This window comes from Oryctolagus cuniculus, chromosome 4 (assembly GCF_051225735.1).
Source record: "Oryctolagus cuniculus isolate XC-2025 breed Fujian yellow rabbit chromosome 4, ASM5122573v1, whole genome shotgun sequence".
NCBI lineage: Eukaryota > Metazoa > Chordata > Mammalia > Lagomorpha > Leporidae > Oryctolagus > Oryctolagus cuniculus.
Genome location: NC_142870.1, coordinates 120,314,276 through 120,332,286, shown reverse-complemented (window position 1 = coordinate 120,332,286; position 18,011 = coordinate 120,314,276). Strand labels below are relative to the sequence as shown.

At 37.4% G+C, this 18,011-nt stretch overlaps 1 protein-coding gene across 5 annotated transcripts in view; it reads left to right on the top strand.

Annotated features, from left to right (window-relative positions):
- The window catches only part of SMC4 (structural maintenance of chromosomes 4), a 40,403-nt gene that overhangs the window by 10,727 nt on the left and 11,665 nt on the right, over nucleotides 1–18,011 (top strand). For 4 of the 5 annotated variants that reach the window (XM_070072584.2, XM_051818741.3, XM_070072583.2 and 1 more), the window contains 11 exons: nucleotides 121–248; nucleotides 1,609–1,749; nucleotides 2,120–2,270; nucleotides 4,017–4,181; nucleotides 5,894–6,127; nucleotides 7,354–7,539; nucleotides 8,477–8,638; nucleotides 10,613–10,838; nucleotides 10,937–11,016; nucleotides 12,905–13,057; nucleotides 16,921–17,047. In XM_070072584.2, the coding sequence (XP_069928685.2) occupies nucleotides 121–248; nucleotides 1,609–1,749; nucleotides 2,120–2,270; nucleotides 4,017–4,181; nucleotides 5,894–6,127; nucleotides 7,354–7,539; nucleotides 8,477–8,638; nucleotides 10,613–10,838; nucleotides 10,937–11,016; nucleotides 12,905–13,057; nucleotides 16,921–17,047 (1,753 nt within the window). The remainder of the gene's footprint in view (nucleotides 1–120; nucleotides 249–1,608; nucleotides 1,750–2,119; nucleotides 2,271–4,016; nucleotides 4,182–5,893; nucleotides 6,128–7,353; nucleotides 7,540–8,476; nucleotides 8,639–10,612; nucleotides 10,839–10,936; nucleotides 11,017–12,904; nucleotides 13,058–16,920; nucleotides 17,048–18,011) is intronic. The other variant, XR_016233229.1, reaches the window with a different exon arrangement.

Genomic DNA, 18,011 nt, shown 5'->3' with positions numbered 1-18,011 from the left:
TATGGTAAACATTTATATAAACATGCTTATTAATTGTTTTTATTTAATGTTGGTGGCATATTTTAAACTCATTGAATGTATGAAATATGTATTCAATGTTTAAATTTTTAATTTTTATAGTTAAACAGAGTTAAAATAGTGGAAAAGGAAAAGGATGCCTTAGAAGGAGAAAAAAACATAGCTATTGAATTTCTTAAGTTGGAAAATGAAATATTTAGAAAAAAGAATCATGTTTGTCAATATTACATGTAAGTACCTTAATTTATCAATTTTTGTGTTAGTTTTAATGAATGTCAGCCTCTCTTTCCTTGTACTAGGGAATTGTGAAGGCTGGAGTGAAAAATTCTAAAAATTGTTTTATGCAATTAATCATTAGTTATGTACCAGATCACTTAAGTTGACTTTATAGTATCTTTTAAGTTGAGAGGTGGGATCAATCACAAATGTTTATTACTAAATACTTTTAGCTGTGCTACAGAACCTGTGAATAAGGGAGAATATATTCTAAGACACCCACCCACCTTACCCCCAGTAAATGTGCAAAAAACCACAGATAGTACTGAACTGTGTATATGCAGGGATCCACAACAAGTTCATGGACAATCTTTAGAAAAAACTGGGCACAGGATTTCAAAATTTACTTTATACTAAGATAAATTTACCTTTTAATTCCATTTTCTGTGAGAGGAGGAGAAATCTTTTCATCCACTGGTTCACTTGCCAAATGATTTGCAACAGCCAGGGCTGGGCCAGGTGGAAGCCAGGAGCCCAAACACTTTGGCCATCTTCCTCTATTTTTCCAAGAGGATTAGCAGGGAGCTGGATGGGAAGTGGGGCAGCGGGGTCTCGAAATGGCGCTCATGAGATGCTGGCATCTCAGGCAGAGGTTTAACCTACTATGGCACAGTGCTGGCCCCATTCTGAGTACTTTTTGAAGTGTCTTCACATACACTGGTTTGTTTTCTATGTGCCTTGCAGCATTCCCACCCCACCCAGTACTAGAATCATTCTGTCCCTCTGTTATGCTGTTGTCCCTCTTTGTCATTACTACTCTTGTACTCTGGAGACATTACAAAGTAATAAAATAAGGGTAATTTGGACACAAATTCTGTGTTACTGTGACAGTTGGTCTGATAACTAAGAAGTAGTAGCATATATGTTATGGATGCAAAAGGGGGAGCATTATGTCTCTGACTAGGTGGAGTGGAAAAGTGCAGAGTTCTATCACACTACTGTGAATGGCACAAAATGTCAGATTTATGAGTTGACTAATATTTTGACTATTTCGTATTTTTATTGACTTTAATATTTTTGATTAAATATTTAATAATTTTGGGTTAAAGTTAACTGAAACCAACAAAAATAAAATCATAAATGTGAGGGAACTACTAGAGTTTTTTTTAATCAATATACTGCAGATCTAAAATTTACAGCGAACCTATTTTGCTCTTAAATTTTACCCTTTACCTTTCCCCCGTTATGTAGCCTTAAGTACTTGTAAATTGATGGTAGTTAGGACTACTTTAGAAAAACAACTGATTTTACATAGGATAAAATAATTTTAGAAGTACCATTTTAGGGTCCCTAATTCCTTTTTTTTTCTCCTAGTTACGATCTTCAGAAACGAATTGCTGAAATGGAAACTCAGAGGGAAAAAATTCATGAAGACACCAAAGAAATTAATGAGAAAAGCAATGTACTGTCAAATGAAATGAAAGCTAAAAATAAAGCTGTAAAAGATGTAGAGAAGTAATAATCTTTTGGAAAGTACTATACAAGTGTTTAGATTCAGTTCATTTTTATTATGTGTATGTCCATATATAAAGTTACTGTCAGCACATTGAGAATATAATACATTTAACAGTGTAAGAAATGCACTCCTTTCCCGTCCCCCCCCCCCCACCAAAAGCCTTCATTGCCTGTATTTAATTCATCATTTTCACAGATTGAATCCTATACTCTGAAGTCTAAAAGTAGTGGGATACGCTTCCCCCTAGTGGCAGAACACAATACAAGATGGTGAAAACAAATTTAATGATCCACACACCTAATTTAGAGATAGAATTTGGCTTAATCTGAATATTCAAAATAATGACTGATAATTTACTTGTTTTGCTAGGAAATTGAATAAAATTACAAAATTTATTGAGGAGAATAAAGAAAAATTTACACAGCTAGATTTGGAAGATGTTCAAGTTAGGGAAAAATTAAAACATGCTACAAGTAAAGCCAAAAAACTGGAGAAACAACTTCAAAAAGACAAAGAAAAGGTAAGTATTGGGGGGGGGGATGTCCTTAAAAGTTTATGTATAATTAATTATCATATCTAACTTTAATTATTTTTCATGGATATACTTAGTCCTGTCTTAGCCCTGTTGTTTCAGAGAATGAGTTAGGATTCTAAATCTTAAGGGTGTTCCAATTTGTCACTGAATGTGTTTCTTCCTTGGGGAAACCTTGAATCCATTGATGTTGAGCTTTAGAATCTACATTTACAATAATAATGTTAACGAAAACATTTGCCAAGCCAGCTTACTGTTAATTATGAAAAGATGTTTTTGATTAGGTATTATAGATTTTTTAATGAGATTTATTTCTTTGAAAGGCAGAATTATGGAGAGGGAAGGAGGGATGGACAGACAGATCTTCCATCCACAGATTCATTCCCCAAATTGCCACAATGGTAGGAGCTGGGCTGATCAGAAGCCAGTAGCTTCTTCCAGGTCTCCCACTTGAGTGCAGGGCAGCAGGTACTTGAGCCGTACTCCACTGCTCTCCCAGCCACATTAGCAGGGAGCTGGATAAGTGTAGCTGCTGGGACTCTATAACTGGTGCCCATATGGGATGCTGGCATCACAGGCAGCAGCTTTACTGGCTATGCCATAATGCCAGCGCTGGTATTACAGATTTTTTAAAATATCACCTGCCTTATAAGAAAATAAGCTAACAGATCCGATAATTGAGAAGGCTACTAAGTGCTAGCATATATATTATGGGTACAAAGGGAAAAGATTTGTGTCCCTGGCAGAGGTGGATGGGAAGGTGTAAGATTCCATGATGGTGAATAGCATGAAATGTGAAGCTTATGAGTTATATATCTATGGAATTGTCTGATATTTTTGGACCATAGCTGGCTGCAGATAATTGAAATCACTAAAAGTAAAATCACATCTGAGGGAACTGCTATACTTTTTTTCTTCAGTTCATCTAACAGCAGTTATTAAGCAGCAGTTCATTCTTAAGGAAGGATAGAAAAACTTCATGATTTACAGGCAATTGATTTAGCTATTCAGTAAGTCAAAGAAAAAAAATGTTGCCAAAATAAAGATAAAAGCTAACTTACTAGGATCCAGACTCTGATAATTAACTTAGGTTTTCTCAAGCTGTGTTCACTGATTTCTCCAATAGTAACATACATGACACCTGAACTCTGTCATCTGAAAAGAACTTTGTTATATATAGTCATACAGCTTCTGCTTATATATAAGCATTTTCTGAATGTATTTGTTCAAAAGATAATTTCTGCTCAGTGCAGTTAGTAAGTATGTTGATGACTGTTTGGGGAATGTCGATTTTGGGAAATGTTAAACTATCCTAAAGAACAAGTAAATAAAATAACATGGACTTACAGAGCCATTAGCTTGTAGACATAAAATGGGGTTAAGTAACTACTCCCGGCTGGTAATAGCAGAATAAAATGTTAGTTCTACTTTGGTGACTTTGAAAGGGCAAAACTTCAAAAGATATTGGGATCTGAGGGAAGGAATATAAAAGATAATTTGTGGTAAGGTATGATATGCCATGAAAGGGTAATTAGGAAATTCTATGTGGTCAGTGCATTTTTTTGAAAGAATATAGAAATTAGAGTGATTGGTTAGGAAAACACTTCTTAAAGCCAGATACTTTGAATTGAATTATGAAGAAAACAAAGACCTATAAGACTTAAGAAATGTTGGTACTATTAGATAAACTAAAGGTATATGTTCTTATAACATTAAATTGCATTATAATCTTAGGTTGAAGAATTTAAAAGTATACCTGCCAGGAGTCAGAATATCATAACTGAGACAACAACTAGAAACAGCGCCCTTGAAATGGAAAAAGAGAAAGAAGAAGAGAAATTAAAGGAAGTTATGGACAGCCTTAAACAAGAAACACAAGGACTTCAGAAAGAAAAAGAAGTGAGATTTTTTTAGTTCATGTTTATTTTGCCTTTTTTTTTTTATCTTACTGGTTTTGTAATAATACTAACTGGGGCTGGTGTTGTGGCCACTGCTTATGACACACACTGACATCCCGTATCCAAGCACCAATTCTGCCTTTTTTTTTTTTTTTTGAAAGGTAGAGTTATAGACAGAGAAAGGTCCTCCATCCACTGGTTCACTCACATAATGGCCACAACAACTGAAGCTGGACCAATCTGAAGCCAGGAGCCTCCTACAGGTCCCGCACCTGATCCATCTCCTGCTGCCTTCCCAAGCACATTAACAGAGAGCTGGACTGGAAGCAGAGCAGCACCCACATTGGGTGCCAGCATTGCAGGCAGTAGCCCCATGCCACTACACCACAGCGCCAGCACCAGCTCTGCTATTCATCCAGCTTCTTGCTAATGTACCTAGAAGGCCAGCAGAAGATGGGTGTGCATTAGCAACCTCTTCCACCCCAAAATTCATGTTGGAGACCAGGATGAAGTTCCTGGCTCATGGTTTCAGCCTTGCCTAGCCTAGACCTGGCTATTTGGGGAGCAAACCAACAGCAAGAGATGGTAGATATCTCTATTTCCCCCAACTCTGCCTTCAAGTAAATATATATTTTAAAAACTAAATAAAAAACAAGCTGTTGAGAGGGAAAAAATTAAATTGGTCAACATAGACTTCCCTTTTGTGTCCTGGTTTCCATTTAAAAGATGTTAATGAAATGAGAATTTGTAATAGTAGCAAATGATGGAGGTCAAATACCTTGATTAGGCCTATTGAATCATCACATTTTCTTTTCTTCTAAATTATTTCCTTGGTAAGCAATGTTGCTACCTGTATTTATCGCCTGAGGCCACTCATCAAAGTCTCCTTTTTGCTTCTGTAGCTGCTGTTGTTAAAAGCAATGGCTCTGTTAGTCTTGGTTCATATCCTAGGTGAATCACTATCTCTGATCTTGTGTGCAGGTTATTATGTCTTCAAGTCATCTTTCTTAAAATGAGGAAGTATCTACCTTATGAAAAGGAAATTTATATAAAATGCCTAGAAAGTAAGAAGTTAATTATTAGCTATTGAGATATTTTAGTGCATTGTTGATAAAAGACCAAAGGGTTGTCATATTGATGTGTGTTATGTACCCAACAAGAGTATCAACATGAACTTCACTTGCTTATTTATATTTGCCACAGCCTGTTTGACAATGCTGAAATTTTAAATATTTTAGCAGAAAATGGTAATGGAGTTAATTGCATAAAAGATTATATACTTTTTAGGATAACTGTTTAATAAAATAGCAATGGATAATATTGTAGATTTCATAATGAAATTTTTATGGATAGTGGGTTTTCATGTTTGTTCATTAATGTATATTGAATGCTTCTGTGTGTTTTGCATCCTGTGTTAATGGCAAAGCCAGGCCTTAAGTTTAGATGTCGTCTTCAGCATAACATCAAGATTTCCAACATAAATACATGAGGTATTTGAGGAAACTTTTCTGCTGAATAGTTCTTGTGAAGTCAGTTGGAAGATTTTATGTACATGAACATTAACAGGCAAAAAGTATTAGGCTATTCCAGGTGTAAGAATTGTTCCTATATACTGTGAACGTGGGATTTCTTAATTGGAATTTAAATTAAATGCCTTCTATTTCAGTTTAGGTCTGAAAATATATTTTGATTTAACGGCTTTGTATTTTACAGAACCGAGAGAAAGAGCTTATGGGTTTCAGCAAATCAGTAAATGAAGCACGTTCAAAGATGGATGTAGCCCAGTCAGAACTTGATATCTACCTTAGTGGTCATAATACTGCAGTATCTCAATTAAGTAAGGCCAAGGAAGCTCTAACTGCAGCCTCTGAGACTCTCAAAGAAAGGAAAACTGCAATAAAAGATATCGAGGCAAAACTCCCTCAAACTGAACGGGAATTAAAAGAGGTAAATCTTTGCTCTTCTGTATTTCACCTGAACATTGTTTGTCAGCCTGAGTTGTATGTATATTTTTTATTGCTTTTAACTTCAATATATAAAGTAACACGTGTATTTATTTTTACTCGAACAAAGTTTGTGTTTCCCAAAATCTAAGTGTAGGCAGTATTTGTAAGCAGAAATGAAAAAACATATATGATGCATTAACAGACAGTGTTTTTCTGTTTTTGAATTAATTGATGTGATTTCTCTGCTAAAATTCTTAATGTGTTCATCAGTGTCATCTTGTTTTGAATGAAGTAGGTCTAAGGAATTTCATAAACTTTTAATCTCAAGCCTCATTAGGCAGGATAGCAATGGAAAATCCTGTTTGAAAGGAAAGTATGCTGAAAAACAAATCTAACTATTTAATGAATGCTCAATATTTGGTCATGAAATTTCATAACCAAATGTGAATTAAATGAGTGACCCCATCTTCCTGATGATTCAGTTTCTTTCTAGATAAATTATACTACACCTTTTAATTTATACTGGTGTAATGGATAACATCATTTAAGGCCAAGATATGGGGAATAAAGCCAATTAGAAAAATTGACTGCTGATAGGTTGAAGATTGAGAAGCTGATTTTGGTACCTCTCCTGTTGGCAGCCTTACTTTTTTTTATAGTAATAAGACTGTTCCGGCTGGCGCCGCGGCTCACTAGGCTAATCCTCTGCCTTGCAGCGCCGGCACACTGGGTTCTAGTCCCGGTCGGGGCGCCAGATTCTGTCCCGGTTGCCCCTCTTCCAGTCCAGCTCTCTGCTGTGGCCAGGGAGTACAGTGGAGGATGGCCCAAGTGCTTGGGCCCTGCACCCCATGGGAGACCAGGATAAATACCTGGCTCCTGCTGTTGGATCAGCGCGGTGCACCGGCCGCGGCAGCCATTGGAGGGTGAACCAACGGCAAAAGGAAGACCTTTCTCTCTCTCTCTCTCTCTCTCTCACTATCCACTCTGCCTGTCCAAAAAAAAAAAAAAAAAAAGACTGTTCCATCATCTTACCATCTTTGTCCCCTTCAAATCAGGATACACTGCTCCTAGAGGAAACTCATCCATATTTTACAAAAACAAAGCAGCATTTCTTGTTTCCTTTATTATAAAGTATCACAACAGACTGTATGCTGTGATTGGGCATATTTAGGCTCTAATACTTATGGATTTGTGTGTGTGTGGTTTTTTGTTTTTGTTTTTTTTTAGAAAGAGAAAGAACTTCAGAAACTCACACAAGAAGAAATAAACTTCAAAAGTCTGGTTCATGATCTTTTCCAAAAAGTTGAAGAAGCAAAGAGTTCATTAGCAATGAATCGAAGTAGGGGGAAAGTCCTTGATGCAATAATTCAAGAAAAGAAATCTGGCAGGATTCCAGGAATATATGGACGACTGGTAAAGTAGATTTATTTGAGAATGAATTGAATGTTTCTGAAAGACACATATAAATTATTTTCTTACCTTGACCTGAACTGTAAATTGAGGGTCATTATACATGAAGTAACATTCATTTTTGTCTGAAATGACTTTTTTTTTTTTTAAGATTTATTTACTTGAAAGAGAGAGCCTCCATCTGCCAATTCACTCCTAAAATGGCCACAATAGCCAGGGCTAGGCCAGACCAAAGCCACAAGCCCAGAACTCTGTCCAGATTTCCCACATGGGTGACAGAGGCCCATGTACCTGGGCCATCCTCCACTGCTTTTCCAGGCACATTAGCAGGGAGCTGGATTGGAAATGGAGCAGCCAGAATGCAAACCTATGCTCAAAGCTCAAACGGGATGCTGGTATTGCAAGCAGTAACTTAACTTGCTGCACCATGGTGCCAACCTCAGAACACTCATTTTTATGAAATTTTGCTTTTATGAATAGTTTGTTATTTTAGTTTTGGTTAACAGTCATTGTATATATACTAGCAAAAAACTCATAGTGGCAAACAAATCTATAACTATTCTTTTTTGTAAAAATAAAAATTTTACATATTCTCAGTTTTATACCATTATACTTAAGGTTTTGACTATGGTTTAAAGAGATAAAGAAAGGAATATATATCTTCATATTAAGTGTTTCATAAAGTGACAAATTCTTTCATTTTGTATTCTTCAAATATTGAAACTGTATCTAAGCTTTAAAATATCGATTAGAAACTTCTGTAGTGATTGTCTCTGCAATCTTTATATACCCTTGTAATTTTTAATTGCTATGTGTATACAGGATTTCAACTAAAAGTAACAAAATTTACTAAAAATGAATAGTAATGAAATTATCCTGTGCTCTTTTTTTGCTCAAATCCTTAATAATATGTTGATTTTTCTCCCATCTTAATTATTAGGGGGATTTAGGAGCCATTGATGAAAAATACGATGTTGCTATTTCATCCTGTTGTCATGCATTAGACTACATTGTTGTTGATTCTATTGATACAGCTCAAGAATGTGTAAACTTCCTAAAAAGACACAATATTGGAGTTGCAACCTTTATAGGTTTAGATAAGGTAAGTATTTGTAACAAGCTACCTGTAGTTCAATTTTTAAAAGCCGAGTGTATGTTCCTTTTGATTTCTATAATATTCTGAATCCTGGTTAGGTTTTTGAGAATTATTTTAGGGTTGAGGCTTTTGTGAAAAAGAATTCTGAAGTGCCTCTGTTAAAGAAACTTCATCATCAATGACTACTTTTGAAACAAAACCTTCATGGAGGTACAATCCACATATGTTAAATTCAACATTTTAAAGTATGCAGTTCAGTGAGCTTTAGTATATTTATTCACAAGGTTGTTCATCTATGATCACTATCTAATTCAAGAATGTTTTCATTTTGTATAGATGAAATCATGTAGCTTTTTATGTATAGCTACATTTACTTAGGTTTTCAGGTTCATCCATGTTGTAGCATGGATCAGTCCTTCATTTTTTATTGCCACATGATACTAGTATACTACATTCTCTTTATCTCTTAATTAGTTGATGGACATTTGGGTCATTTCTACTTGTTGGTGGCTTCAGCAGTAACCCTGTGAATGTTCATTTACAAGTTATTGTGTGAACATATATGTGGGGAGCAATCCGGACTGGACTGAGTTACTGGAATTAAGACTTATTCTATGCATCTGCTCTCCCACAATATGGCGCTGGGAGAGAAGTAAACAGCTTCCGCACAGCTGCCTCCAGTTCAACTAATAAACTGTAGGACTTGCTCCTGATTGGAGGAGAGCAGCGTACTCGGCGTGTGGGCAGCCGAGTTGGGATTGGCGGAGGAGGACTATAAAGGAGGAGAGAGACGGCATGCACCAGGAACATCTATGGGGAACATCTAGCTGAAGGAACACCTGTGCAGCCCCCCAGAGAGCCGGCCGGCGGTGTGCCGCTCCCCTGCGGAAGTGGGGAATGTGGCCAGGGGGAACTGCCCTTCCACGGAGGTGGAAGGGATAGTAGCCAACCCGGGAAGAACCAGCAGCAAACCCGGGGAGGGCCGAGCAGACGAAAGAACAGCGCAGGGTCCTGTGTCGTTCCTCCACGAAGAGGGGGAGCGACACATATATTTTCAGTTCTGTAATATATTTATAGAAATGGAATCACTAAGTCTAATGGTAATTCTGCTTAACTTTTAAAGAACTACAAAACTTTCCACAGTAGCTATACCATTTCCCACCAGCATATATAAAGGTTTCAGTTTCTTTTTTTTTTTTTTTACAGAGTGGACAGTGAGAGAGGAAGGTCTTCCTTTGCCGTTGGTTCACCCTCCAATGGCCCCCCCAGCCGGCACACCGCGCTGATCCAATGGCAGGAGCCAGGTGTTTCTCCTGGTCTCCCATGGGGTGCAGGGCCCAAGCAACTTGGGCCATCCTCCACTGTACTCCCGGGCCACAGCAGAGAGCTGGCCTAGAAGAGGGTCGACCGGGACTAGAAACCGGTGTGCCGGCGCCACAGGTGGAGGATTAGCCTATTGAGCCACGGCGCCGGCCCTGAAATTCTTAACTTCAGGTTATTCATTGCTAATATATAAATGTACGATTATGTTTTGTGTCCTGCATTTTTTTTAAAGATTTTATTTGAAAGAGTTAAAGAGGTAGAGACAGCGAGTGATGGGGGTCTTTCATCCACTGATTCATTCCCCAAATGGCTGTAATAGCCAGAGCTGAGCTGATCCAAAGCCAGGATCCACGAGCTTCCAGGTCTTCTACTGGGGTGCAGGGGTCCCAGGACTTAGACCATTTTCCGCTGCTTTCCCAGGTGCATTAGAGAGCCGGATCAGAAGTGGAGCAGTTTTGACTCAAACCAGTGCCCATGTCGGATGCTAGCACTGAAAGCCAGTGCTCTAACCCACTGCACCCCAGCACTGGCCCCTATATCTTGCATTCATGCTAGAACTTGTTTATTGTGTTAATAATTGTATGTTGATTCCTTAGGGTTTTATATGTAAAAGTCATATTTAGAAATATGTTCATGTTTATGTATTTTTACTTTTAGATGGCAGTGTGGGCAAAAAAAATGAATAAAATTCAAACTCCTGAAAATACTCCTCGATTATTTGATTTAGTCAAAGTAAAAGATGAGGAAATTCGCCAAGCTTTTTACTTTGCTTTACGGGATACCTTGGTAACTGACAACTTGGATCAAGCTACAAGAGTAGCATACCAGAAAGATAGAAGATGGAGAGTGGTAACTTTACAAGGACAAATCATAGAACAGTCAGGTAATAATGCAGGCTTTTGTTTGTTTTCCCTGCCACTGAGTTTATTTGATCTTATTGGGGAAGACATGTAAGGCTGACTTCTCTTACTTGTTCACCAGGTACAATGACTGGTGGTGGAAGCAGAGTAATGAAAGGAAGAATGGGTTCATCGGTTGTCGTTGAAATCTCTGAAGAAGAGGTTGGTGTATATAAAATTGTAGTCCATACTTTGAAAAAAAAAAAGCTACTGAGATGGAACATATGTTCTGCCAAATTTCAGTTATTTTAAGAAGATTGTACTCAAATTTTAAATAATTTTATGAATGATGGTGGAACTTTTATGTAAAATTCTTTGAAGTCCTAAAAACAGCATTAGTTAGAAAATAGTGTTCAAGGCCGGCGACTGGAGCCAGCATCCCATATGGGCACTGGTACAAGTCCCAGCTGTTCCAGTTCCCATCCAGCTCCCTGCTGATGGCTTGGGAAAGCAGTGGGAGATAGTGCAAATAAATGCTTGAGTTCCTGCACCCACAGGGGGGACAGGGAGGAAGCTTCTGATTCAGAAAGGCACAGTTCCAACTATTGCAGTCATTTGGGGAGTGAGTCAGCAGATGGAAGATCTCTCAGTCTCAATCTCTCCATTTGTAATGTCTTTCAAACAGAAGAAACTCTTTTTTTTTTTTTTTTTTTTTTTTTTTTTTTTTTTGACAGGCAGAGTGGACAGTGAGAGAGAATTCCTGGGAATTGGAACAGCTGGGACTTGTACCAGTGCCCATATGGGATGCTGGCTCCAGTCGCCGGCCTTGAACACTGTTTTCTAACTAATGCTATGTTTTTAGGACTTCAAAGAATTTTACATAAAAGTTCCACCATCATTCATAAAATCATTTAAAATTTGAGTACAATCTTCTTAAAATAGCTGAAATTTGGCAGAACATATGTTCCATCTCAGTAGCTTTTTTTTTTTTCTTCCAAAGTATGGAGAGAAAGGTCTTCCTTTACTGTTTCACCCTCCAATGACTGCTGCAGCCGGCGTACCACACTGATCCAAAGCCAGGAGCCAGGTGCTTCTCCTGGTCTCCCATGGGGTGCAGGACCCAAGGACTTGGGCCATCCTCCACTGCACTCCTGGGCCACAGCAGGGAGCTGGACTGGAAGAGGGGCAACCGGGACATAATCTGGCGCCCTGACGGGGACTAGAACCTGGAGTGCCAGTGCCGCAGGCAGAGGATTAGCCTACTGAGCCATGGCGCCAGCCAAAATAAACCCTTTTTTAAAAAGGAAAATAAATGCTCAACATGCTTTTTAAATTAAATTTGGATTGTATAGATATTTTATAATTATTCACTTGCTGTTTAATATTTTTCACATAATTCCATTACATTATTTTTCTAGTACAAATCCTTTAATGTTTAAGTATAACAGTTTATGCATATTTCCAAATTTTATTTTAAGCAATTTTATTGCTACTTTGTATTCCTACAAGGACTGTGTGAGAATGTAAGTGTAATACATGCTACACGTAATTTTATTTTGCTACTTTAAATCTGGCAGCACAGATTTGCTTATACACCAGCATCACCACAAATAATGAGTGATGCATTGTGCTATATAACGTTAAGAGAGCTAAAAGGTCACTAAGGCATAGGGCTCTTTCAACTTAGTTGTATTCTTAAGGGATTACCGTCAACCCTGTATTTGCAGTCTATAGTTGACCAAAATGTCATGTACCACATAACTATATCTTTTTCTTAAAATCATGTTCTCAGATATTCTGAATTCTTTTTTCCAAAGTAATATGCCTTGATTTTTTTCCCGTATTTTGAAATAGTTTATATCCTTCCACTCAAATGTTTGAATGCTATATCTTCACTGAAATAAGTGACAGTGCAACACTTGAAGTTGTCTTTCCATCTGAGTATATGATACAGAAATTAGCTGACCATCTCCCAAGCCTTAGGATTAGAGATTGAAATTAGGTTGTTTGGTTTCATTCTAGCTTGGTTTTCCTTCATTTATAAGTTGACTTTCATGTAAATCTGAAATGATTTTAGGAGAAATCTTACTCACTGGTATTTCCTTTGTAGCTAAATAAAATGGAATCACAGTTGCAGCGAGACTCTAAAAGAGCAATGCAAATCCAAGAACAAAAAGTACAGCTTGAAGAAGCAGTAGTTAAGTTACGACATAGTGAACGAGAAATGAGAAACACACTAGAAAAGTTCACTGCAAGCATCCAGGTACTCCGTGTGTATGTGTGTGTCCCTCCCCATACCTCTTAGCTGAAATTACTTAAATTCAGCAGCAGCTTATAAAACTTTTTTGAAAATATACGTACAGTATATTTTAAAAGGGAAGAGGAAGGTGAATCTCTAGGTAGAAAGTTTATTTCCTGATGATTTTGGTTTCCCAAACTGCTAATGGAAAATGTCGTGCCACGGTGTTGCTCCAGGCATAGTTACTCCAGTCTGTTTGTACATCGTGGAAAAACAACTTCCCTTAGCACCCACATCACCCTTTATATTTATTCTCTTTTCAAAGTGGAATGTTTTCTTGACTATGAAAAAGCAGTGCATATCTACTAGTGCACTGTTTTGGGTGTGTGGCAGGGTTTTTATTCTTGTTCGTTTTCATGTTTTAAACTGCCCAGATTATCATCACCTTCAATTTTGATGAAGAAATTGTTTGTATGTTGCGTATTTATAAATGTGGGTAGATGTAAGAGTATTTCCAAAAGTTTGTGGAAATTGAATGAAAAGATCAGTTGGTTGGTTTTGTTTTTTAAAAGACTTAGTTATTTGAAAGAATGAGATCTTCCATCCACTGGTTCATTACCCAAGTGGCCCCAACAGCTAGAGCTGGGCCAGGCTGAAGCCAGGAGCTAGAGAACCCATCTGGATCTCTCACGGGGGTGGCAGGGACTCAAGTATTTGAGCCAGCCTCAGCTGCTTCCCATGTACATCAGTAGCAAGCTGGATTAGAAGAAGAGTAGCCAGGACTCAAACCAATATGAGTTGCAGATGCCCCAAGCAATGGCTTAACCTGCTGTACCACAATGCTTAGCTCTAAGATTAGTTTATTTTGGAGCATGAAAATTTCATATGTAAGAGCTTTTCAAAAGAATTAAGGAAAATTGTGAATAAACTGAGTTAATTTAAATTTTACACCAAAAATTATTTTAATTTTACTTTCAGTGAACTTTTTGAAGTTCCTTTGTGCATATGCATGTGGCTTTTTAATGTCATACAGTTTTCTTTCCATCAGCAAGGGGTACATTTGTTTTCAGTTGCTGTTAAGTGTCTTGTTTGCATCAAATTTTGATAAATGTTTTTCTGTTATTATGTATGGCTGTTTAAAATATCCTTGTACACCAGATACACCTTTATACAGTCCTCCAACTGTTTCCTTAATTTTCTAAAAATGCAAGTATAGCACAGTATGTGTACAATGTTTAAAGCATTTGTTCCATAAATCAAATTATCCACAAAATGGGTTCTTGATCATGAACTACTAGCAACAAATACAATTACTGGGTTTTTTTTTTTGTTTTTTTTTTTACTTTTATTTAATAAATATAAATTTCCAAAGTACAGCTTTTGAATTACAGTGCCTTTTCCCCCCACATAACTTCCCTCCCACCCACAATTACTGTTTTTAAACACTGGGTAGTGTTACTATTAAGCATATTATATGTTTGCCACCTTGTGAACTAAAGAAAATGGCATTTTAAGTTGTCTTTTCAGATTATGATGACACTTATCTTTATATAATTACAGATTTATGTACATGTGATATATCAAGTATTCTTTAGCAAATAATTCTTACTGCTATGTGCCAGTCTGTTATCCTTCATTTGCATCCCGCATTCATTTTTCACTCTTCTGTGCTCTAGAAAGCAGACACCTGTATCATCATTGGCTTTCTCTCTGGCTTCTAGTTGAGTGCAGCAAATGGGAGGTACCATCAGGATTTGAGGGGTAGGGGCTCAGGAAAGAGAGGTCTGTCTTCCCTACTTTTTCCTTGCTTCATACCAAAGGTAGGGCAGTAGCCATATCCCACACCTGTAGCTTCTGTTGGGCAGAATATCCCAGTTGTTAACTTAATTTGTTCCAGTTATAGTATTTCATCACTCTGCCACTTCTGGCCTGGACCCATAACAGCTTCCTGCCATTAGGAGTCCCTGGGTGCCTTTGAAATCTGTGTTCCTTCAACTTTCTCTGTACCTCTATAATCCCACTATTAAATTCATTTGTTCTGATTGTGGCTTCTGTTTCTTACCAGATTGTTTGCTGTTTCATGCTCAACTCAGAACAATAAGCTCAGTAGGAGCTTATTTTTTTCTGTTCTGTTTTTAATCTCTGTCCTTCAGTACTTACCTGTCTAAATCAAAATGTATAGAGTAAGGTTTTCAAGGTTTGCACATGTTGTAGCAAATGACAATTCATTCCTTTTTTTTTTTATAACTGAGTAATAATCTTACACATTTGTGCCACAGTTTATCAGTTTATGAGCTTTTGGTTGCTACAGTTATTGGCTATTAGAAATGTTACCATAAACATCATATACAAGTTTTTGAATAAACTTAAGTTTTCAGTTCTTTGGTATATGCCTAAGAGTAGAACTGTTGAGCCACATGGTAGCTCTCCTTTTTTTGAGGAACTGCCAAACTTTTCCGTAGCAGTTATACATTACACTCCACAGCAGAGTATGAGGGTTATCTAATTTCTCGGCTTCTCTACTCACTTTTTTTTTTTTTTTTTTTTTTTTTTTTTTTTTTTTAAATGATGGCCTTCCTACTGGGGAGCAAGTGGTATATCTTGGTTCTGGAGTTCGCATTTCTTTAATTACGATTTGTATATCTTTTTGGGTGCTTATTTTCCATTTGAATACCCTCTTTGGAGAAATGTCATAATTTTTTTTTTTTAAGATATATTTATTTGAGAGGCAGAGTTACAGAAAGTGGAGGGGGGGGTCTTCCATCCACTGGTTCACTCTCAAATGGCCACAACTTCTGGAGCTGAGCATTCCAGAGCCAGGAGCTTCCTCTGGTTCTCCCACATGGGTGCAGGGGCCCAAAGACTTGGGCCATCTTCTGCTGTTTTCCCAGGCCAGAGCAGAGTGCTGGATTGGAAGAGGAGCAGCCAGAACTTGAACCGGCACCCATATGGGATGCTAGTGCTGCAGGCAGAAACTTAGCCCACTACACCACAGCACCAGCCCCAAAATGTCATAATTTTTTGACTACTTTTTCTGTACATTTTATTTGGGTTGTCTTATTTTTTGTTGTTATTTGTGAGTTCTTTGTGTATACTGTGTTACTAGGCCATTTTTTTAGATTTTGTTTATATCTATTTGATCCATTTTTTAGTTAACTTTGTATGTGCTATATAGGTACCTAGTTGTATTTGCATCACTTTGTTGGAAAGACTGTTCTTTCTCCACTGGAATCCCTTTGATGCTTAATGTTGATTGAATTGTGCACCACACCCTCTGCCACTCAAAATATATGTTGAAAATTTGGCTGTTGCAAATATAATTAAGATGAAATAATACTGGGGTTGGATGGGCTTCTAACCCAGGATGGTTGGTGTCCCTAAAAGATAACCATGTGAAGAGATTACCATGTGATTAAGAAGATATTGTAATCAATGAAGTTGCAAATCAAGGAATGCTGTAGTTAGCCAGGGAAACTACAAGCTGCAAGAGGATATTTTTACATACTGATGGCTCAGTGAAACTTTGATTTCAGACTTCTAATCCTCAGAAATATGACACAATACATTTCTGTTTTAAACCACATAGTCTTGCCACTGTATTAGTCCTAAGAAAAGTTTGTGGGAAAATGGGATTAAAAAGTAAGTTATTTTGGTGTAAAAAAAAAATTGAATCTGTGCATAGTTTTTTCAGAATCAACATTTTCCATGAACGTTTTTTTAGCACCTGAGCTTATACACTATTTGATGTTGATTGCTACTTTCATTGTATTTATTAACTGTTTTCCTTAAATATTTTTAGTACCCTGTTTTAAAATTCAAGATTTTAATGCAGATGTTATTGTTACCAACTTTAAATACTGACCTTAAATGTTCAAACATTTCTGTAGCGATTATCAGAGCAAGAAGAATATCTAAATGTCCAAGTTAAGGAACTTGAAGCTAATGTACTTGCTACAGCCCCTGACAAAAAAAAGCAGAAATTGCTTGAAGAAAATGTTAGTGTGTTTAAAAGAGGTATGTGTAGATACGTATTTTTTCAAGCAGAAGTATTAGAAGTTTGCAGTGTTTAAGGTAGCAATTTATAATTGCATAAATATATTTTGTGCAAGTCATTATACTGACTTTTTATGCTTAATTCTCATAAGCCTATAAAGTCTTTACTGTTCATAGCTTAATTTGATAAACACAAGGAAACTGGGGCATGGAGTGGTTTATATAATTTACCTAAGGTCACACAGCCTATAGCAGTATAGGAATATAGGTAATACAAGATAGAAATATTCTGACTCTAGAACACATTCTGGTTTTTTCGTTTTTGTTTTGTTTTTTAAGATTGCCTATTTGAAGGGTAGAATTACAGAGAGGTAGAGGCAGAAGCAAAGAGAGAAATCTTCTGTCTGCTGGTTCACTCACTCCCCAAATGGCCACAGTAGTCGGGACTGTGCCAGACCAAGGCCAGGAGCCCAGAATTTCTTCCAGGTCTCCCACATAGGTGCAGGGGCCCAAGCACTTGGGGTATCTTCCACTGCTTTCTGAGGCACATCAGCGGGGAGCTGGACCAGCAGTGAAGCAACCAGGACTCAACCAGCGCCCCTGTGGGATGTGCAGACACCACAGGCCATGGCTTAACCTGGTATGCCACAGCACCGGTCCCTGGTACCCATTTTCTTAGTCCTCCCTAATCCTCACAAGAAATCTTCAGGTAGAAGTTATTTGTAGGTGCAAAAAACTGAGAACTTGGAGAAACTAAACCACTCAAAGAAGAGCACTCAGAAAATAAATGATATGCACATGAGGAAAAACAATACTTTCTAGAAAACAGACAAAACATTTTTTTCCTTCAAAGACTTTTCTTGTGCACTTACATGCATGTAAGTGTTGTCCAAAAATACTCTTTATAGCAAGAAAGGCCCACAGGTAGAATTGGTTTTGTAGCCTTAATTGAAGTCTCTTGATCATGCACTGGGGCAACCCAGTT